The sequence below is a fragment of the Acanthopagrus latus genome, chromosome 3 (genome assembly GCF_904848185.1).
Source record: "Acanthopagrus latus isolate v.2019 chromosome 3, fAcaLat1.1, whole genome shotgun sequence".
Taxonomy (NCBI): Eukaryota; Metazoa; Chordata; class Actinopteri; order Spariformes; family Sparidae; genus Acanthopagrus; species Acanthopagrus latus.
Window position 1 is genome coordinate 20,155,331 of NC_051041.1, and position 23,441 is coordinate 20,178,771.

The 23,441-nt window shown below is 41.9% G+C and overlaps 1 protein-coding gene across 5 annotated transcripts in view; it reads right to left on the bottom strand.

Moving 5' to 3' along the window:
* fhod3a (formin homology 2 domain containing 3a) overlaps nt 1-23,441 on the bottom strand; it is a 64,018-nt gene that overhangs the window by 11,711 nt on the left and 28,866 nt on the right. For 2 of the 5 annotated variants that reach the window (XM_037093531.1, XM_037093532.1), the window contains exons 5-17: nt 22,091-22,196; nt 9,896-9,990; nt 9,168-9,279; nt 8,899-8,993; nt 8,445-8,588; nt 8,046-8,281; nt 7,915-7,941; nt 6,759-6,899; nt 6,129-6,536; nt 4,630-4,689; nt 3,927-4,061; nt 2,773-2,823; nt 242-459 (exon numbers count right to left, since the gene is read on the bottom strand). In XM_037093531.1, coding sequence (XP_036949426.1) covers nt 242-459; nt 2,773-2,823; nt 3,927-4,061; nt 4,630-4,689; nt 6,129-6,536; nt 6,759-6,899; nt 7,915-7,941; nt 8,046-8,281; nt 8,445-8,588; nt 8,899-8,993; nt 9,168-9,279; nt 9,896-9,990; nt 22,091-22,196 — 1,828 coding nt within the window. The remainder of the gene's footprint in view (nt 1-241; nt 460-2,772; nt 2,824-3,926; nt 4,062-4,629; nt 4,690-6,128; nt 6,537-6,758; nt 6,900-7,914; nt 7,942-8,045; nt 8,282-8,444; nt 8,589-8,898; nt 8,994-9,167; nt 9,280-9,895; nt 9,991-22,090; nt 22,197-23,441) is intronic. The other 3 variants (XM_037093533.1, XM_037093534.1, XM_037093535.1) reach the window with 3 other exon arrangements.

The window sequence follows — 23,441 nt, forward strand, 5'->3', positions numbered from 1 at the left end:
TATTAATGTCCAGCTGAGTGCAAAACCAACCAGGTATTTGTCCGTATAGTAATTAAATCCAGGGGAGGATGTAAACATGTCTAGCTGACTACAGTGTTACATGTTACAGGTTGTCATCTAAACATTTTTTACTTGTTAGCAACTCCATCCTCACAGAGACCCCATGTGATTAGTCAATACAGTGTGTAGCGCGTTTCTATATGACAGCTACTCCATCAAACAGTATTCTCAGTCGTCCTACCAGTCTCAGAGGGCGTGTTGGGGGTGGCGGGGGTCCCGGATTCGAGGTCAGCCTCTGTGTCCTCCTGGGAGGCGAACGAGGACGGGGTGCTGCTGCGCGATGACGAGGGCCAGGCCTCCGAGGGTTCAAAGTTCAGGTTGAGGTCAGGGCGAGTCCTTGACACCCGGACACGGTCCCGCTCGAACTCCTCTGCTGCCAGACGCTCCACGTTCTTATACCTGAAGGAGAGGGTGGAGAAAAAGAGGAGGAAAGATGTCAAAAATAGAGTTAGAGAGCTGGAGACAAAGCTGCTCTCAATGCACTAAAGTAGTGTGTTTGCTGATTTACTTGAATTCATCACAAACAACAAACCTGCTGTTGACCTTAAAAATCACATTCCTCTGTGTCTTCTCCTCACACTATAAGCCAACCTCAGTTCTCTACTGCACCCTGTTAGTCGTCATCAAAGCTTTTAATGCATTCATCCCTAGAAATCCTGCAGTCAAGAGTTTCACCATCCTGCTCTCCTTTCCCCTCCTGTTAAGCCAAATGTTCAGCTATCACCAGCAGTCTGAATATGCAACCAGCGTGAGTAAAGAGAAGAAGGAACAGTGTTAGGGAGGAGGATGAAGAGGAGAGGAGAAGACAGGAGAGAAGTTAATGTCTGGCTGCTGAAAGGCCAAACAGCAGAAGGGAATCAGAGTAAACCTGTTCAAGATGTGCCTCGATCAGCTCTCCTCTCTTATCCTTTTCCTTCTTCTCTCCCTCTCTTTCTCCTCTTAACAAACATTACCACTCAACCTGCCGGCCAGAATAGATTCACTGGCACTGAATCAACCCTCTCTCTCTCTCTCTCTCTCTCTCTCTCTCTCTCTGTCTTCCTCTGACCCCTCCTCTTTCCCACCGTGCCATGAATGTGTGGAGCTTGTGTTCAGAGTTCATTAGCATCAGGCCACTTCAGAGGGCTGAAGAAACTGGATACCAATATATGTGTGTGCTTGTGTGAATGTGCACCTGATTGGGAGTGAAATGGAGCGAGTGAGCCAACTGTGTACTGTGTGTTTCAACTTGGAATGAAAACCTTCAACGTGCCGTATGTCATAATGCACTTCGAAATAAAAGGTGCTGAGGGATAGTTTGCAAAACATTGTTGATGACCTGTTTTGAGATTGCTATTGTATCAAATGAGGCTAATGCTGTCATGTTTAACATGCACAGTGCTTTCCATGTTTACCATCTTAGATTGGTGTGCTAAGTACACATCAGCCCTTTGCACCTAGCAACTGAATATAAGCAACACATACTGTGAGGCTGTAGTTAAGCACAGTGGAGCTATGAGCTAAATGCTACCTGCCGAAGTGTCGGCATACTAACGTGTGATAATGTTACAGTGAATGTGCTAACATTTTTAGCAAGAATAAAGTTTACCATGTTCAGCATCTTAGCTTGGTGCGCTAAGTACTTTGCAACTAGCACCAACGCAATTAGCAATACTTTGTAGCCGGGCATCAAGTTTGGTGGGAGAGAAAAAACTTTGTGTTCAGCAGCAACACAAAAGAAAAATGTTTGAGACATGACTCAGGATTCCTGTTCAGTTCGTACACCATTAACAATCTTTCCTGGACTGTCAGTGAAGCCATCATATTTCACACCCCTTTTTTCTTCTTTTTCTCCAGGTGCTACAGCACTGTATCTTGTCCGACACATACGTCCTTCAGGGAAGTAAACTGGGGTAAAAGTAATGTTTTCCTAATAACCATGAGGCCCAAATACACCATAAATACATCAACCTCTACTGTGGATACATCTCCCATGTGCTCATCTCACTCTCTGGCTTTCTTGTCTTATGTCTTGTTTCCACCATCTGTTGCTGAATTCACCTGGTCTCAGTTTGTCTTTCTTTGGCTCTGATTTCCGACCCTTGGACACCGTGCACTATTTCATCAACGGTGCTCTAAATTGAAGGTGAAAGAGGTCTGAGCCTGAAGTAAAAAACACTTGGCACAGTACATAGTGTGTCAACGGAAGACAAAGAAGTAGAGAAGGGAGGAAAATAACAAAAAGATGACTGCATCGAGTGCGATCAGTCCTGAGTCTGATCGTGACCTCTCATACCCTCTTGAGTGTGGCTCTTCCTTCCTGTGATTCCCCTTTGCACATACACATATATTTATTAGCCTCATGAAAATTCTTCTTGTCTGTGGGATTAGAAGTACATATGCCTGAGCGTCTGTGTGTGTGCACGCGCATTCTGAGTGAAAAGCTTGACGAATCCTGGAATCTGATTTTCTCACAGCATGAGGCCAGAAAAATCCAGCACTTGGCAGAGCGTGGCAGTTAAAATACAGCTCCTTAAGAGAGGGAAAAACAAGCCGACAGAGCAAAGAAAATCGGTTCAGTATCCCCCCAGCCTCTGGCAGCAAAGGGCACCTTTTTAACCTGAAAACAATTACGCTATTACCGAGCTTCCCAAACCACAGGCTGAAACATATTCCCCGCGGGCTCAGCTGTTCTGTGAGTGTGTGTTGTTTTGATTTAGTGCACACACTTACCTCTCCTCCCGCGCAAGCCTGGCCTCTTCCATTTTATCCACATAGTCGCGACTGTGAGAGACACACAAACAGAGACTTTAAAACCATAATAATCAAACCCTGCACCAGTATGATCCTCTGCGGACCTGCCAGGGTGAATATGAGATGTTTACACACCATGCAACAAGCGGCTAAGGTACTGATGTCACCCACGACTCCACTCTCTTCTCATATGTTTTGTACACTTAAAATCATTGTCAATATATACTGTCATTTACATTTAATAGAGTACATTTGACATATTTACATAGGAGCTTTGATTCTACAGTACATTACTTTGTATGTTACAAATCTATAATAATATTCTTTATTTTCTGGCTAAAGAAGAAAAAGACATTGATGAGAAGATTGATGAGAGATGAGAATATCAACACCATCATCATATTTAACAAAGCCAGCAGCTTAAGGACTGGAAACCTGGAAACTGGAAAATTATGTTATAAAAACAAATCCAAGGTCTGTGACAATTAGTCAGATGTAGGTGCTACTGACAAATGAAACTTATTAGGTCACAACACTGGTATGTGTTGAGGTAAATGTGGATGTAACGTTGTGATCTGACCCTCTCACTGAGGTTACATAGAGCAGAAACAAGTGATGGGGGGGAGTAACTGAGACAGAGACACCAGTCACCTTATTACAAGACAATGTGCCATCAACATGGTTCTGAAGCAGGTAAAAACATAACAATGTGACTCATTTACGAAGAGTAAAAATGTAAAATTGCGGTTTAATTGCGTTTTAATTGCAGGACTATTTCTTTATCCTGAAGACTGGCTGCTGTGCAACCTCATGGTTACAACAAGATTCAAGAACCATCTGGTGACAGTCAACTTGGAAAATTCAGATTCAGGCACAACCCTATTTAGGAAGATTCTGAGTAGCATTATGAAAACTGTCCCTGTGTTTTGGAGCTTGGCTCATACTTGAGGCAATAAGTCAGAAAATGTCTGCCTCTGCTGTTCAAATATTCTGTCTCATGTGAGTCCCCCATCTTAATGGAAGTACATTTCCAGTGCTGGAGTCCCATTTGAATTATATCTCATTTTTATATAACGTACTCTGTTATTTCAAACTGCTTTTTTTTTTATAAAACAAAGCCAGCTGTGCCTCACCTGTGCTTGTTCCTTTCCTCTCTCTCTATCCTCTGCAGTCTCTCCTCTCTCTCCACACGGCGGCGCTCTCGCTCGGCCGCCAGTGATTCCTGGTGTTGCCGATAAGAGGAGGAGAGAAGACCTCCCAAAGCAGGCCTGAAGGGAAGAGAGGCAGAAGAAATAAAGGTTTGACTACACCTCTGCTCAGTCAGTGTGGAGCTGTGATCCTCAAGCACCGCGTCTGTGGAACACGTCAGCACAGTGCAACATTAAACATTTCTTCCAAGACTTTTTTCTGCTTTATAATCTGTTGATAGCATCACGGTTTTGCTTCTGCTAGCTTCTGCTGTAGCACTGTGACAATACAAACATCTGAATGTTTTCATGAACACAACACATCACATGCTCGTTATATATATACAGAGCTTAGACATGTGTGCATATGTATGTACCAGGCCATAAATTATGTTTAATGAGGGTATTCTCCATGGAGGGAACAGGAGCAGCTTAGTAACTGGGGAACCAGAGAGCTGGGATCACATTCACTTCACTATGTCAGCACCATGAACACATCGCAGGGCCGCACACAGTCCGAGCTTGTTACACACGTGGGGTGTGTTTGTTCAGGCAAACACACACAAACTTGTGTATGAATGTGTTAACGGTACACAAGTGTGTTTTTTCAGGATGTTTTCATGTACAGGAAGATGTCGACTCCTCTCACCTGGGGCTGGTGGGCGTACTCGGCGTACTGACAGAGGCATAGGACATGACACCTCCATTCCTGGGTGAGAGAAGGGGTGAGAAAATGGGTAACAGTGAGTGACCTCCGCAGTCACCCGGTTACACGACACCCTAGTGACTAACTCGTCGGTGCGAAACTGGTGGCGAGAAATGAATGTGACACCTTGTTGCGTAACGGGAATGCTGTTGCTGCAACGCCAGAGTGACCCTAATTATCAACTGCTGTAGTGTTTATTCTGTTGTGTTTCCTGAAAACGCCAGGCAAGGTGTCTCTCCTTACTTCAAGTCCACTGTGAATCTGAGAAATCCCTCTGAGAAATCCCTCTGCTATAATACATTTACTTTGAGGATTAATTTATCCAGGCAGCAGTTTTCTTTCATAAGCCTTGTTTAACCTCAACTTTTCATTTAAAACATTCGATAAGACACAAGAGTTTTGACATTTCGTCAAAGGCATCTAGAGAGATAACTATTGAAGTTAACATGCTAACCAGCTAGCCCTTTTCCACTTTGTACTCCCAGTCCAGGCAGAGTCAGTTAACATGACCGCTAACTGCACGGTTAACTGAGCTTACAAGCTAACAGCCGCTTTAGTTAGCAGCAGTAAGCGCCTTCTTTAGTGGTATGCTGCCCCCTAGTTTGGAGTATGAATTTGACATTCTTACATACTGCACCTTTAAACTGATTGCCAACTACTTTGATAATTGGTTTGTGTAATTTTCTTCTTTCTTGTAGTTTCTTAACTGTCAAAATGTTCTCTTTGTTTTACTCCTTTATGACAGAACTAAGACATTTTCTACACAAACTAATCAATAAATCCAGAGAATGATTGTTTGTTGCAGACCTATTAAATATGCATCTTTTGTGCCTAGGGCCTTAAATTGTGGCATCCTGGATACACTATAGCATCATCATAACAAGCTATATATAGGTGAGGATCAGGTCATGTGGAAAGTCCATGAGAAAAATCATATACAACAATACTATATACTTATTATATCAAAGTGGACAGTGAAGGGAGAAAATATGGATGAGAAACTGCTAAAATTCTACTAAAAGGATGAAGATAAGAAGGAAGAAGTGAAACTACAGATCTACAGGTGAAGAGCAACGCAGCTGTGAAAAAGCTCCTGTGCTTGTGCTGTTCTTCAAAAGAAGGAAAAGGTGGTGACAGTGGGAAACAAAAGTGAGGACTGCAAGCATCAAAACTAAGAAAAGAAAGAAGAAAAGGTGGAAAAAAGGAACGACAGGCGATAATAAGAGCGATGACAGGCTGAAGGTGTGAAGCCGTGCAGTCAAAGAAGTGAGAAGAACTGATGAAAAGTGGAGGTGATGATTAACAAAAGTGGTGCAAAGAGATCCAAGCTGGTAAAAGCCAGAAATAGAAGTGGAAACTGAAAAGTGCAGCGTTGAAAATATGCGGGGAAAACTCTCTGTGCCTCTTGAACTCGGGAGATTGAACTCTGCTGTCCGTCTGACCTGGGAGACGTTGTTTTAGGCGACTCCTCGCTGGTTTTAGCCGAAGCCGGGGGCGACGGCTCCTCGTCGAGGTCGTAGGAGAAGAGGTGGAAGGGCGAGTGGGGAAGGTAGGGCAGGCGGTCGGGGGAGGGGCGGGAGATGCCGCGCAACGGCGGGCTGACCTCCTTGGTGGCCGGGACGGTGACGATGGACCTCTTCCTTGCCAGCAGGGAGGCCAGGAGGGAGGGTTGGGCTGGGGGGCTAAGAGGGGAGGAGATGGGGAGAGAGGAGGCAGGAGAGGAGGGGGAGTGGATGGTGGGTTCAGTCCGATTCCTCTGCTCCTCGTCCTTTATGTTCTCCTTTCTTGAGGTGATGGTGATGGACTGGAGGGTTGTTCGGTGAACTATAGATGGAAGAGGTCTAGCCGGGCTAGAAACAGAGGAATGGATTTAGAGGAATAAATGGATGAAACTGTGCAAAGGAGAGAGTGGGAACCAGGTGCAGTATTGCAATCATACCAACAACTACGTAGTACATCTGCCACAAGGAGATCAAACAGCCAGATATACAACCAGAAACATTAAAAGAGGAGACTTCAAAAGACCACAGGACATTATTTCATTTCCAGGTTACCACCATGTCCTAAAATACCTGGGGGTGGTCTCTTTAGACACTGTATCAGCCCCCTCCTCCTCATCCGAGTCAGACTCAGTCACTGGAGTCTCCTCTTCCTCCTCCTCCTCCTCCTCCTCCTCCTCCTCCTCCTCCATGCCATCCTCACATTCCTCCTCTCTGTGGAGGGTGGATGAACGGACATACGGGCGGAACATTTAGGGGAAGGATTGAGGGAGAGATGATGCGATACATGAGAAAAGCATGCAAATGGGATTCACCACAACAGAGAAATAAAGAGATGGAAGAGACAAACAAGGATGTGACATTTATCAGATGAAGTGATGAAAAAAAGAAGAAAGAATGAATGAAAACAGAATGATGGAGCGGGAGAAAGGGGGGAATGAATGTTTCTCATTACGCACGCCATGCCTCCAGACAGTTACTTTAATATGCACACGAAGACAAAACTGGATGAGAAGGAAGAGGGAAGGGAATGCTAAGAGGAGAACACGCCTCGGCTGGACAACTGACTTGAGATCAGCAACACCAAACTGTCTTGTGTAGTGAAACCAGATGAGTCTTGTTGCAGTCGAGTCCACGTGCGCTGCCACGAGACCAGAGCCGTGTGTGTGACGAATGGGACGGCCATTACAAGTTTGTTATTCTGTGTGTGCGTACATAATGTAAACCTGGAAACAGTCTCTGACATGAACAATTATAATCTGCTGAGGGATTTCTCATACAATAATGCTAATTTTTACTCCTGCTTTAGCATCTTGCATGCTGACAGGATAAAGGCATGAAGGAGGAGGCACGTAAAAGGAGTCTATGACGGATGAGAGGAAACACAGAGGAAGTATTTACCTGAGGAAAACAGCTACAACCGGCTCCAAATTCCCCTTGTCGTGCATACACACACAGCACTGAAATAAGCCTGTGCTGGTTTAATAAAGTGTACGCTTGTATTAGAAGTACAGGCAAACCCTGAAGGCCTGAAGGCTGCTGAGGATTTTCTTTTTCTCTTAGTGGAGCACAAATGTGCGCCGGTGTTTCACTGCAGAACAAAAAGCCACTCAGGAGTGCTTCATGTGACAGGAGACACACTAGTTGCCGTTACAGCATGTAGGTGAGAAGCAGCAGTCGGCCACAAAGGTCAGCTGATGACCTTTCTCTGAGAGACCTTTGAACTTACATGGATGGAAGGAAACCTGACAGTGCTCTGGAGCGGAAAGTGTTGGCACAAGACAGTCAGAACTTCTCTGCTGAGCTCAAGAGTGATGATCACTCACTACACCTGCTCAGAACAGGTTCCCCTCCTCTCACCTCTCGCTCATGTCCTCGGCTCTCTGTCCATTAAAAGGCTGGAAGCCGGCTCTCTGCGGGGACGCTGGGCTGCAGGGGGATGCGTGACCAGATCGGCCGAGAGAGGCCCTGCGGCTCCGCCTCCTCTCCAGGCCGCGCTTTTTGTCCCCGCTCCCGAGGCTGACCCGCCGGCGGTCTCGGCGACCCGCAGGTGGAGGCTGGCTGTCATCGTCGCCATCTTCATGCCGCAGAGTCATCTGGAGGGGAAAGTTGATTGTGTGAGAAGTGGGCCAATGTACTTTAAATACAGTACTGAGTCATATTCATTCAGCCTGAGCAGCTCTTACAAGACGTTTGATCTGTCATAGAAGGTAAACATCATCTTGCAATAGTTTCCCTCTGACTTTCTGTGCCTCAAACCTCATAAATGTTGAGCTGCTCAACCAAGTCCAGATCAGTGCCTTTCCGCCCCAGATGTCTTTGGGACACTGTCTCCATGCCCTGTTCCTCCAGACCGTCCACCATGTCGTAGAAGGAATCCTGGTCAGGCAGTGCCGCCAGCGTCTGAAAGAAAAAACAAAAAACAGATACAGATCAGTCACTGAGGTGCGACTGAGGTTCAAAATCCTTGATCTGATGGAGAAGTCAGAAAGTGGCGAATTATGGCAATTTCATTCCTCAATCTTCAACGTTTTGGTGACTAAATAAAATTTAAACAATGAAATAAATCAGAAATGTGGAAAGAAGACACATGAGTTAAAGTACCTTGGGTCATATCAGAGTTAGATTTTACTCTGTCCAGCAGTAAATGATGAAAATATTACATTAGAATCTATGTAAACTTTCAGAACATAAACACTTCAGGTGCGGTCACCTTATTGATGAGGGTCATGGCGTAGACCAGCAGCTCTGTGTCAACGCCATCCTTCTCATGCAAGATCTCCATGGTGTTGGCCCACGCCTTGCTGCCTGGAAATCAGTAAATTACAAAAGAGAAACATCAATTATATTGGCACTCTCTCCTGCCACTGCCACCCCTCTGTATGAGCCTGGGCTGTAAACCGAACATTTACAGTAATCAGGCCAACATAATGAAAGGGAAAATGTTCCTCAGCAGCTGGTGGCGTGTTAATCTATTTATACCTCTCTTGGTGTCCACAGAGGTGATGGCTTCTATCAGCAGTGGCGTGTTGGACTCGGAGTACTCCACAAACACCAGCAACAGCTTCAGAGCTGTTTTCACCACCAGGCGGAACTACAGGAGGGGAGAAGTTACAAGAAGTTACAAGAAGTTTAAGTTGTCTTAGGAAACATAACAGTTATTTGAGACCCCGTGTGTGGCCTCTTGGATGCCCCTATGTCAGATGAAACATGCTAAAGGCCTCTGTTGGGTGACCTTTTATAGGACAATATGTGATAAAGCTCCCTTCCTCGACTATACATATATCTCAACTTTCTGTGTCTGGTCCCCTCCACATTCATGTGGGACCTTTTTCACCCCTGCCCCCCCTCAAACATCATGAGTGCACCACTGGTTACGGATATGTCTATATTTAAAATAAATCTAATTAAAGACACATAGAGACAATACATTGTTGAGGTTTGGACTGGAGTTAAGACTGACTTTCAGTGCAAAGCAGAAGTGAACATTTAAAAATAACGAAGACACCACAAAACCATCAAAGGACACCACCCTCAGGTCAGGACGCAGAATACGATCAGTAGCAGATGTGTTTGTGTTTCTGGCAATAAAAGCTAAAAATAACAATGAATGGCTAACTCAGAGCCGACTACAGCCTGCTTGCATTGTGTGCGTGTATGTTGAGGTTGTTTCTTTTCTTTGTTTTGTGCGTATTTATGCTCGGCTGTACCTTTGAGCCAACCAGAGTGTACAGCCACTGGATTGTCTCAGCGTGGCCGATGACACCGTTCATCCCGTCTACATACAGCATGATCTGCCCCAGAGCTGAGAGAGGGGGAGGAAGGGGGAAACAAAACGTTAGACGGTCAGAACAAATATAGAAAGTTGGCTCAACATTTGCTATAAACAAACTGGGCACACCAAATGGCAACTGTGTGCAGCACACGGGTTCATCTGCAGTAGCTATTAATAACAGGGAAAGCCATCAGGGATCATCTTCATGCTGGAGTTCATTATGAGAAAAAAAGGAAAGGACTTAGAAATATTCTCTAAGATTTTAAAGCCTCAGTTAGTTGTATTGTTTCATTTGTACCCAGTATTAATGTATGCTTATACTTAACAGAGTTTCAGGTTATCAGCAGTGAAAAGTAACAAAGTATATTTTCAAGATTTACTTTTTCACTAAATGTTAAACTTCATAAATCTACCTCATCACACTTTAGAAGGTAAGACAAAACAAAATGATGAACCTGGAAATTAATAAAATATGTCTCCTTTAATGGGAATTTATAAAGAAACATCAGTATTCCTTTATTGACCCACAACAGGGGGACATATCAAATGTTGTTGTAATTTCTACTGAAGGGATCAATAAAGGTACATCTTGTCTTGTTTTGCTTCTTAAAGGAAGACTTGATAATGTGTGATGAGTGTTTTTACAATTAATATTGAGTTCTCCTGTCTGTGTGACAGCTTATTACTTGTGCTTGCATTTACAGGATCCCCTTTTCAAGTTGTATTTAAATCAAAGTCAGCAAAGCTGCAGCTGTCACCTGTTGCTGTATGTCAGAGCACAGTGCAGATTACATTACACCCAAACCAGGAGACTAAGTGAAAGTGAATTCTCATCTCTTCTTTCACCATATGTTAAATCTACATTTCTGTAACAAGTGAGCCCGGCTCACACACAACATGAGCAAGAAAGAAAAAAATCAGAAAGCAAATATTTTAACAAAAGCAATTTGAAGTGAGCAAAGCAACGTTTATAAAAGTCCATCCAACAGCTGAGACTAAACACTGAATCTGGACGTTGGGCTGTAGGTCGTGTTTTACAATTCTCCAATTCTCAAGACAAAACAGACATTTGCAGAGTGTTTTGTGGGGAGGAGCGCTGCTGAACTCTTCAGAGCCGACCAGGCTGTCGCAGGTGAAGCCAGACCAGAGGAGTAAACAGTCACATCAGATTCTGCTTCTGATCCAGAGCGGTTTACTGACGGGCGGAGAGCTCAGAGATTACCTTTAAACTTTTGATTAAAAAGTGGAGTGAGCTTTTTTTTACATAAATGTTGAAGTGCTAAGATTTTTTTTCTTTCAGCACACTTCCACACATGACCGTGAGGAGACACAGAACCAGACTAAGTTATCTTGTGCCACCAACCCAGTTCAAGCTACCAGTCCAGTCAGTTAAGATTCTTGAAACAGGACGAATGAAACAGCGTTCCCTCGTACTCTTAGCAGTACCAGATACTTATCACACTTCATGCCTACTTAAAGGACAATCCCATTGCCTCAAATTTTGCTTGTGTAACTTCTGTGTATGCCTTCTATTTTATTCCCTAAACTTTTGATATGATTAACTGTTATTGAGCCTTGTGTTAAATCAGCTTTCACAGTGAGACAACATGATGGCATCACACTCTGGATGGAAGTCCAGTCTGTCCCAGTTGTCGCTGTATGTCAAAGCAGTGGACAGGTGACATCTAAAATTTGGAAAGGGAAAGTGAAAGAAAAATCACAGATCTAATTTAACCGCCTGGTACATATAAACTCCAGTGACAAGCTGAAAGAGCTCACGCACATTGTAAGCAAAAGGAGAGGGCAACACCGATCCTTCCTTCAACCATGTATTTGGACTCAAATTTGAAAATTGAAGTTTTGTCTTCTCTTCTTGGAGGAATCATTAAACCATACAATAAGAAACGATGCAGGAGAAAGGCAGATATTCTGTCTGTTGATGATTTTCATCTCTACAACCTCACCGGGAGGCGACAGGCTTTCATGGAAGAATGTTTCATCGACGAGAAAGATTTTTTTGATCCAAAGTACGACTTCGACTTCACTGATCTCTCTGACTCGTCTGAGTGTATGAGAGGTGATGAGCTGTACGAGCGTCCAAAAGGTTGGTACCGCATGGCCCTGAAGGTCAAAGGTAAATACCCAGACGGAGACACCTGGTTGGGCACCAAAGGATGGAGGAATCACTCTGTACCTGGAGAATGGCCTGTTTCCTACCATGGGACGAGCCTAGATGGGGCCAAAGGCATCATCAGGAGTCACTACAAAGCAGGAGAACGATCTGCATATGGAAGAGGAATCTACTCGACACCAGATATACACGTAGCAGAGAAAGAGCTGTACGCCAAGACCTTCACATCAAAGACGACGGGGAAAAGCTACAAAGTGATCCTGCAAAACCGAATCAATCCTGAAGAGAGAGAGATCTGCCAACGATCTGACTACTGGCTCATTCCTGTTCATGAAGGAGCGTCTGCAGAGGAGGAGAGACAGATAGTGGAGAGCTCTGTGCGACCGTATGGCATTCTGATTAAGGAAATGAATGAGGGGAGCGACGATGATGATAGTGAAAACTTCATAATTCACATAGCTGATGTGTGAAACAAGACTAAGACATACGACAAAAAAACAAAACATGCTGATGATGTTGATGATGATGATGATTGTGATTATGTCTAATTAGAGTCTGTTTTGTTCACTGGTTTGTTTTCTTCTTTGGTTTAACATTTGCATTCTATTTTAAAGTATTGTGTAGACTCATATCAGGCCAGAGTTCTCTGAATGGAAGACTGAAAACATAAACACATAACTTTGTTTTGTCAAAGAGCTTCTAGCATCGACTGTCACCCACAACTGTTAGTCATGAACGTCTTAATTGAAATGTACTATACTTTTAGTATATCTGCTTATTTAAAATCTTTAATAGCCCTTTATATTAACTTCCCAGTAATAAGTGTTAGTTAACAGGAAATAAGGCCCTTGTGAGTCCCATAAGATGCTTATTAACATTAACAAGACTATTTAAGCGTGGATAATAATTACAGAAATGTTTATTTTGGTATTACAAGACATTTAGAAGCACTTATAATAAAGGTGTTACCAGTTTAAAGACTGCTTAAGAATGTGAAAAATGAGTTTTACACATGAAATTACTTTTTTTGTGTTTTACCTTCTACTCACTGTTTGAAGTGGACAGGGCCGGTGGGGAAAATCAGCCGCACCCACACGGTTATGAAGCAGAAGAATAACTCATTTCCTGGGTGTGAACAATAACTGAAACTTCCTTGTTTCCTAACCTTTACTCTTGTTTTGTCTTCTGAGTGTTTACTGTTGAGAAAAATCATTATCTGATGTATTGTATCCTATGTATAGCAACTTATTTTTTGACGGACATCCAGTTTTCTTGTTACACCTGAAAAATATGTTCATTGTTCACTCATTTTTGTGTAGTAATAAATAGTTGTGCATGATCTTCCTGTCAGTGTTTTATTGGTGCAGGGGTGGGATTTCCTGCATGAACTTACACAGATGACAGATGTGTTGTGTGTAACTGTGCTACACGCACACAGCAACATGCACACAACAAAAATGATCATAGTTATTGTAACATAAATGACTTGATAAGATTAGAAGTGAGGGAAATTGACACCTCAATGAATTATGATTCAAAACAACAACAGAAAAGGAACAGTTCAAGTCCTTGTAACAAGAAATAGAAGTTAAAAAAAAAAAATGTTTCTCTTTTCAAGCCTCAGTTATATTGTTTTTGTCACTTGGGAGATTCAGATTATTGATATAAAATTAAACCAAGTGATAAATAAGGATGTTTTACTGGTCATCCAAATAAGATAACATGATGACATCATTAATTAGAAGTGAATAATATATTGACATTGTGTACTTTCAATTTCCTGTCAAAAATAAATACAGAAATAAAAAAGATTGTAAGTAGAGGTGGAAAAATGCAAATGAAACAGAATAAGTAAACAACTGACAACATTTAAAATGTATATATTAACCAATAAAATGGACAGTGTAATGGGAGGTAAATACATAGTTAAATTAAAGCTGCTGTGAGCATTAGCTCATGAACATGAACACAGAGCTGCGCAGCCACAAGCAGACAGAGCAGATATCCGAGTTCTGTGAGGTCTGAGTGTGTCTTGTTCAACTGGGCATACAGCAACACAAATAATAAATGAGTCCTTACGATACACAAAAGTGAGGAAAATAGATCTGTTCAAAGGATTCAATACACCAACAGAGAAAATTTTGAGTCTTTCTAACAGATAAACGATCAAAATGAAGCAGAACATCAAAATAACTTGAGATGAGTTTTCTTTCCAAGCCACGGTGTTGTTTTCCAGCTTCATACGTACAGTAGATATGGCTTCCTGATCTCTGAATTTGCCTTGAAGTCATAACGAGATACTAAAATGAGGATGTATAAATGAGGTTCCTGTTGCATCTACACTTCCCCCTCGATTAATGGCCAGGTTTTCTGTTCATGAAACACCAACATTTGCTATAACTCTACGCAGCACTCGTAATAATAAGACAATTATCTTATTGGCACTTTCATTTACATTTTATACTCTAAAGACATTAAGATACAAACATTTTTTATCGTAGTTGTCATGTGTTGCTTTATGTCAAGGCAGCGAAGCGTGACATATTCTTTGGAAACCACAAGTCAAACTGAAAGTGACTCCTCATCTCAGCACATGCTGAGCTGGCTTACATGTTTGAAGAGAGAGAAGAGAGCAGAGCTGCACGCACACTGTGACCGAGAGAACGCGGCAAGAACTTAATAATAGCCTCCGGAACCATGTATTTGGACTCCAATCTTAGATTAGAAGTTTTGTCTTCACTGCTTGATAAAGTCATTAAACCCTATAATGACAGAAAATGCGGGGGAACAGAAGATGTGTTGTCTGTTGGCAAATTTCTCCTCTGCAACCTCTTCCGGGAGCACCATGCCTATGTGAAGGAGTTTTTCATTGACGAAAAAGATTTTTTTGACCCCAGCTTTGACTTTGACTTCACTCATCTCTCTGACTCATCTGAGTGTATGAGAGGTGGTGAGATTTATAAGCGTCCAAAAGGTTGGTACCGCTTGGCCCTGAAGGTCAAAGGTAAATATCCAGACGGAGACACCTGGTTGGGCACCAAAGGATGGAGGAATCACTCTGTACCTGGAGAATGGCCTGTTTCCTACCATGGGACGAGCTTAAAAGGAGCCAAAGGCATCATCAAGAGTCATTACAGTGCAGGCGACAGAGATCTGTACGGAAGAGGAATCTACTCGACACCAGATATACACGCAGCAGAGGAAGAGCTGTACGCCAAGACCTTCACATCAAAGACGACGAGGAAAAGCTACAAAGTGATCGTGCAAAACCGAATCAATCCTGAAGAGAGAGAGATCTGCCAACAATCCAACTACTGGCTCATTCCTGTTCATAAACGAGCGTCTGCTGCTGCGCAGAAACGGATAGCAGAGAGCTCCATTCGACCTTACGGCATTCTGATTAAGGAAATAAAATGGTGATGATTCATTTGAGGGCCTTTTCTTCCCAGTGACAAAAAGGGTGAAAAGACTTAAATTAGAGCAGTTTGTACTTTACATATTTTTTTCTGTATTTGTGTTTCATCTGTGTGCTTCTCGATGCTTGAAGTCGACAGAGCTGATGGGTAAAAGTGAGGAAAGTAAATCAGTTCTGAGTAATAACTAAGTTCTTGTGTGCTGGTCACAAATAATAACTGAGGAAGCTTTGTTTCTTGACTTCTTTTTAATCTTTGTCTTCTGAGTGTGAACTGTCACAGAGAAATACTGCTGTAAAGCAAAATGTTCACATCCTGTGGTTAGAAAATATGTACAGAATCTTGTGGGTCAGAAACGTGTGATTGAAAATTGTGATTTATTGTTTCAAAATGTTTTAATATTGTAGTAACTTCTTTTCAGTGAACTATCAGTTTCCATGTTACACCTGAAAACATGTTAAATGTTCATTATTTTTTGTGTGTGAATAAAGAGTTGTACATTCTCTTCCCTTCAGTGTTTTACTGGTGCTGGGCTGTTAGGTAATTTCCTGCAGAAACTGACACAAACATGTCTTGTGCAACTGTGACACAAATGTGTCTTGTGCAACTGTGCACAAAAAAAAGTGATCCAAGTCCTTATAACACAAATGACTTGACAACATTTAATGTGAGGAAAATGGACACTTCTTTATAACAGACAAGAAGCAGAAATGATCAGAAAATAGTTTTCTTCTCGAGCCTCATTAATATTGTTTCCCACTGTACTGACAGAGACAAGCATGTGGTTAGTTTGATGTGTATCAGGGCTCCACAGTGACAGCGTTTCACTCGCATTTCAACTAACAGAAGGTTCACTTTCATTATTAGTTACTGAGGAAATGTATGCATTGATATCAAATTAAATAAACTAATAAATTAAGATGTTTAACCGGTGGCAACAATGAGCCTGAGAGGAGCTGCTCAGCAGATTTCCATTAGTCAGTTTCTGTTCTTCTCTCATATTCAGATATTCAGAAAGTCATGTGTTGATGGACATCATGCCAACTCGTCACTACAGCTAATGTCTGTACCGGTGAAGGGCAGCATTTCATTATCGTTACATTATTGATCACGATCAGCGGCAGAGTGTAGACAGAGCTGGCACAAGCACGGATGCGCCCCGTGTGACTTCATCTGTGTATCATCGCGCTCCTGCAGCTTCACCGCACTTCTTTTGAAACACACTCCCGTCTCCGCTCGCTGGAGCAGCTCCAGTCTGCGCATGCGCTCCTCTTCTTTCGTCTGTGGAACAGAAGCATCCAACTTTGACGCTATTGCGCGAGACGTGCGACCAATCAGATCGTGTTGTGGGCGGGGCACCGAGCGACACGACAGACAGAGGGAGGCTGCTGCCTCATCAGAGCCAAAACAACTCAGACTTTAATCGATTTATCTGATCGACAATCGGATAAAAACGATGTGAGACGTCTCTCTGTCATAGCTGTTGATTACTGCTGTGACTATAAGCAACAGAACTGACTTTATTTCATCCAAACTATGACTGGAAGTGAAAATGAAAGTGAAAGTAAAAGACTATTCTGGTAGGTCTACTTTGATTACAAAATACGACTGTGTAGCAGGAAAGGTAGACGACAATTCAGGTAGGGTGACAAGTAAACAACAACGATGACGGCCTTGTCAAGCATGTATTTGGACTCAAGCTTGAGAATTGAAATTATATCTTCACTTCTCGGCCAAACCATCAAACCCTATGACAAGAAAAGTCGTGGGACAGCAGAGGACATTTTATCTGTGGATGAATTTCATCTCCACAACCTCACTGGGAAACGACAGGCTTATGTGAAGCAGCCAATCATCAAAGAGGAAGATTTCTTTGACCCGGACTACGACTGCGACTTCACCAATCTCTCTGACACTAAGGCTGACTGTAAGAGAGGTGATGAGCTGTACGAGCGTCCAAAAGGTTGGTACCGCATGGCCTTAAAGGTCAAAGGTAAATACCCAGATGGAGACACCTGGTTGGGCACCAAAGGATGGAGGAATCACTCTGTGCCTGGAGAATGGCCTGTTTCCTACCATGGGACAAGCTTAAAAGGAGCCAAAGGCATCATCAAGAGTCATTACAGTGCAGGCAACGGAGATCTGTACGGAAGAGGAATCTACTCGACACCAGATATACACGTCGCTGAGAGAGAGGAGTACGCCAAGACCTTCACATCGAAGACGACGGGGAAAAGCTACAAAGTGATCCTGCAAAACCGGATCAATCCTAAAATGAGAGAGATCTGCCAACGATTTGACTACTGGCTCGTTCCTGTTCGCAAAGGAGCGTCTGCAGAGGAGGAGAGACAGATAGTGGACAGCTCCATCCGACCATACGGCATTCTGATCAAGGAATCAAATGATGATGACAGTGATGAGGTGTATGGAGATGGCAGCGGCCAAGAAGATGGCTACGAGGTCGGGGATGACTATTACAGCGACAGCTATGACAGACATGATGATGGCAGTGTGAGTGACAATGGTGATGAAGATGATGACACTGGTGATGGTGATGATGATGGTGATGACACTGGTGATGGTGATGATGATGGTGATGAAGATGATGACACTGGTGATGATGGTGATGACATTGGTGATGATGATGATGATGATGGTGATGAAGATGATGACGTTGGTGATGGCGATGAAGATGCCAGTTATTATGACGATGGCGATGACGGCGACGGCAACGAAAGCGAAGATGATGACACTATCCAAGACAATTCTGATGACAATGATGGTGGGGACGATGATGGCGATGGCGATGAAGATTTTGATGATGACGGCAGCTGCAATGATGGCAGACATGATACTGACTATTCTGAAGACACTTGCAATGACGATGGCGATAACGATAATTATGAGGATGATTTCGATGATGTCAGTGGAAGCTACGATGACGATGATGATGACTGGAGTTAACAACTGATTATGTTAATGAGCGAGGATCTGTTACTCTGTTGTTCTAAGAGGTTTATTCTGTGCATATTCCTACTGAAGTTGTTTTCACCTTTAGTTTAAGTATTGTATAAACTAATATTGGTCCAAAAGTGTTTATATGGAGGATCACGTTACTTTGTTTTGAGTTTCTGACTTGGGCTATCACTCATATGTTTTAGTCATTATTTCAGTTTCATTCTGAAAACATGTTGTGTATATGTCATTCTTTTATGGTCAAACATGATGGACCCTGAACATAAAACTCATTTAAAGGCCCTGAAAAACATATTTCCATGATCAGGTGGGATTGTACCTGAAAGCATACTTTCTGTAAAGAATTGTACATAATAAAACATTTTGTTATTTTATACAAGGTTTGTGTATTCATGTCTCAATGGTTGGGCAGGGCTGATGGGATAAAAAGATATATCAAATCAATCAAGAACTACAAGCAATGATTACAAAATACCCAAAGAATTCCAGAGGTCAAGAAACTTAAAGAAAGATATATTATGCTCATTTTCAGGCTCATCATTTTATTTTGGCTTACAACTAGAATATGTTTATATGCGTTGATGCTCAAAAACACATACATTTTCTCGTACTGTCCTGTGCTGTCTCTTTAAGGCCTCCCTTCCCGAAGACTCAGCCAGCTCTGATTCGTCAGCTCACACATGCCTGAGCCAGCACCGCTAAAAACAACAGAGCAGCTGTGATAAACTAATTCTTACATGCCAATCTAGCTGCTAGCCATAAACTGTGTTTTTTTATGTTATTGCAAAACTGTGACGTCACAAAGTCACTGAATTAAAAGCGGGACTACTGACGAGGCGTTTCAGAGGCAGTGTTTTCTGTGGGAGAAAGGAGCTTCTGTCGGTGCAGACTTTGACCTTTTAAACACTCAAGTTATCTTTTACATGCACAAGAATCTCTATTAAACGCTGAAGGGAAGGGAAAAACAAGAAAGCATCTCAAGGTATCAATATCTGATGATCTATTTTATTAGAAGCGTTTAACTCTATAGTCACTTAATTTTCACTGAACTTGCAGTTGCCTTGTTACACCTTAAAAAATACATATAAATAAATAGACTCTCTTCCCTTCAGTGTTGTATTGGTGCTGGGGTGTTGGGTGTTTTCCTGCAGAAACTGAAACACAACACAGATTGTATTGTGCAACTGTGCTGACTACACAAAACACGAATGATCATGGTCCTTTACACAACAGAAATGACTCAATAAGATTTTAAGTGTAGAAAAAGTGCAAAGAATTAGCATTCAAAGTCTGAATTGAGCAGAAATGAATTAAACTTACTCCTTTTTTTCAAAGCCCCAGTCATTTTGTTTTTCCACTGTATTCTCTGTTACAGAAAGGGGTATGTTAAAGGTTGTAATAAACCCTTGGGGACATGTGGTTTCCCTCTCATTCAATATGTTTTTAAGTAAAATTAAGAAACGAAGTTACATGCACTTTCATTTTTACAAGCAAATTAGGTTTCTGCACAATGACTATGTGAAGGAGTTTTTCATTGATCTGAAAGAATTTTTTGATCCAAAATATGACTACGACTTCACTGATCTCTCTGACTCATCTGAGTGTATGAGAGGTGGTGAGATTTACAAGCGTCCAAAAGATTGGTATCGCTTGGCCCTGAAGGTCAAAGGTAAATACCCAGATGGAGACACCTGGTTGGGCACCAGAGGATGGAGGAATCACTCTGTACCTGGAGAATGGCCTGTTTCCTACCATGGGACGAGCTTAAAAGGAGCCAAAGGCATCATCAAGAGTCATTACAGTGCAGGCGACGGAGATCTGTACGGAAGAGGAATCTACTCGACACCAGATATACACGTCTCTGAGAGAGAGGAGTACGCCAAGACCTTCACATCGAAGACAACAGGTAAAAGTTACAAAGTGATCCTGCAAAATCGAATAAATCCTGAAAATATAGAGACCTGCAAACGATCTGACTACTGGCTCATTCCTGTTCACAAAAGAGCATCTGCCAAGGAGGAGAGACAGATAGTGGAGAGCTCGATTCGGCCATATGGCATTCTGATCAAGGAATTATAAAACAATTTTGAAATGACTGATTTTCCTTGGACCTGTTGTTCAGGGAAGTGTCTCAGTCTATCAAGCTCCAGGGGCTTTGAAAAACTGCCTTATGAAAAGTCTTGTGATGATCACTTTTGACTCACTGTCTCTAAACATCTGCGCTGTGTTTCTCTCAGTGTTATCTTCTCACTGGCTGCTGCATGTCTACACACACATGTCAACACATCAGTGCATATTTGAAAGATGATGTCACGTTGACACAGAGTCACTGCTGCCAGCTTGGTTGTTACACCTGACAGACAGGCCTGCAAATGGTTTCAGATGAATTATTATTTTATAAATAAAGAGCTGTAAAGGCCCTTCTCAACAGTGTTTGCACAGTTGGAGGTTTATCAAGAGAAGTTTTGTTCTGGGACGAAAGATCCTCTGACAACTGCTCGGCGCTCGGCTGCAGATAGCGAGTCATTAGGCAATTAATGGTAACAAAAAGCCGACATAATTACGCTACTCATGAAATGATTAATCGTGACACATGTTTGGGGTGGAAATGATGGAAAAGACTGGAGAGGAATGGCCATGTGTGTTTGTTTAAGTGTGTGAAAGAGAAATCAAAGAGCTCTCTGGGGAACTAAGTGTATTTAGTGCTTTTGGAAATTATGGAAAGCTTGTGTGAGAATTTGTATGATCACTTGTGTGTTCAAATATACCATATTTTTACTAGATCACCTCTAAAGGGCTACATTGCTTTGGTGTCTGTCTTTTCATTGCTGTACTGTATCTCATATTGTCATGATCTTTAAATGCTATTACCATATTATATGTCATGTGCTTGTTATTTTTATTACTAATTGTTGTTATATTTTGCTGCGTGCTCATCTGTCTGATCTCCTTTCAGCCTCAGATTTCTGTTATTTCCATTTTATTTCATTATTCTACTATTCCGAATCCTTAGTATCACGATTCTGATTATTTTCCTTAACCTTGTTTATTATTAGTCCTATTATCATTATTCGTATTACTGACTGTACTTACTGTCAACTCACCCAAACACACACACCTAAAGACAAAGTTTGTCACAGTTTCTATTATCTTATTACTACAAAGTTTTGATCATCTTAAACAGAAGTGGTAATAAAATAAAATATCTTAAATCTGCTGTTGTTTGCATTGTTTTTTGGTTGTTTCTTTTCCCTTAAAGGTGAATTATGCAGTGTGAAATAAAATTCCATCTCAGATAGTTGATATTTATAATATCAAGAAGGTAATAATACATGTCAGAAATAGTCACATGATATCATTCCATATAAACAAGCCTTCCTTTAGGGAAGTATGGTCCCCAAAACAGGAAGCTAGAAAGGCAGTGGTTACTAAGGAGGGTCCTGCAAATATAAACACAGTAAAACAATATGAAATGGTGTCGTCCTTTGAGGACTGTTGATTTATTCAGTTATTTAGACATTAAAATAAACCTTCTCTTAAAATGGCACCTTTATAAATATATTCTGTATAAATGTCAGAGTTCCTTCTTGCACTGTGAGAGAGACTGTACCTCTCAATATGTAGTTCTGGTAGTTCTGGTCAGCCTCGGCTCCCACCTTGATGAGACACGTCAGACCTTCAGCCATCACAAACTCATGGACCAGATCTTTGTCATCCTGAAGTAAAACAGGATTAGTTAAGACAGCAATGATTATGACAATGATTATGTACAAACAGATTCGAGTGTATTCAAATTGCATTTCCCTTTAATACCACATGGTGTCAGTAATGTGCAGGATTCTGATTAAAGTTGAAAGTACAAAAACTTGCAGCTGCCCACTGATTAAGGCCAGCTGATACACACAGCACACATGTCAACAACCATGTGTTTCACAATGTGTTGCTTTTGATACTTTGTCTCTAATTACATAAACAGAACTAAGGGGATGATGAAAACACTTTAAGGAGATGGATGTCTGTCTGAAGGCAAAGGAGTCCATAACTAATGCTGCCTTCAGGTGCACAGTCCAAGTTCTGATACTGCACAAACACTGAACCTGAGAGAAAGTCGTGTCATTGACAGGACAGGGAAATTTGTGCAGCAGCAGTGGAATGACAAGAGGATGAAATTAATGATGTTTTAATTGAAATGTCATCATGTAGTCACGTTTGTTTGCCCTACAAATTATAATGATACGTTCAATAGCGCTTAAATACACAGTCTGTAATTTCTGTTGCTCAATCAAAGCAATGAGAACAGAAGATGCTATTTGATGAACATGAAATAGTGTGGGATCATGGGAGTTGTTGTCTTTGTTTTTGAACAGCCATGCTGATGAAACTCAGTCTGAAGTTACTCAGGCAGAATGTTCACAGACGAGGTAATGTTTCACTTGTTTTGCTTTTGTTGCCCAAAAATGAGAACATATCAGATAATTACTATTCGTATGGGCAACTTTTACCTTCAGCAAAGTCATATTTTCTCAGAGCATCTTTACTTTTACAAGTTTAGGGGAGTTTTTACAACACTACTAGTGTAAGAACAGAATCCAACAGAATACCTGACATAGCTGCAGTTGTTTTTAAACATTTTAATGTGTAAATGTTACACATTCTTCGTGTAAATGCTGCAGTCATTTTTATCACATTGCTGTTGTGTTTGCTGAACTATGATTTGTTACATTTGCTCCAGAAAAAGCCCTCGGTATTTTAGGTGGCTGACTCCTCTCATCTTAAAATAAAGATTCACACAAACACAAACACCCACCCACACAGACACACAGACACACACACACACACACACACACACACACACAGACACACACACACACAGGGAGAGAAATGCCACGTTGATGGAGATCCCTGTCATCATGGAAGCGCACGGCGGCCACAATAACCAACTGTACTCTGCAACAACAAAC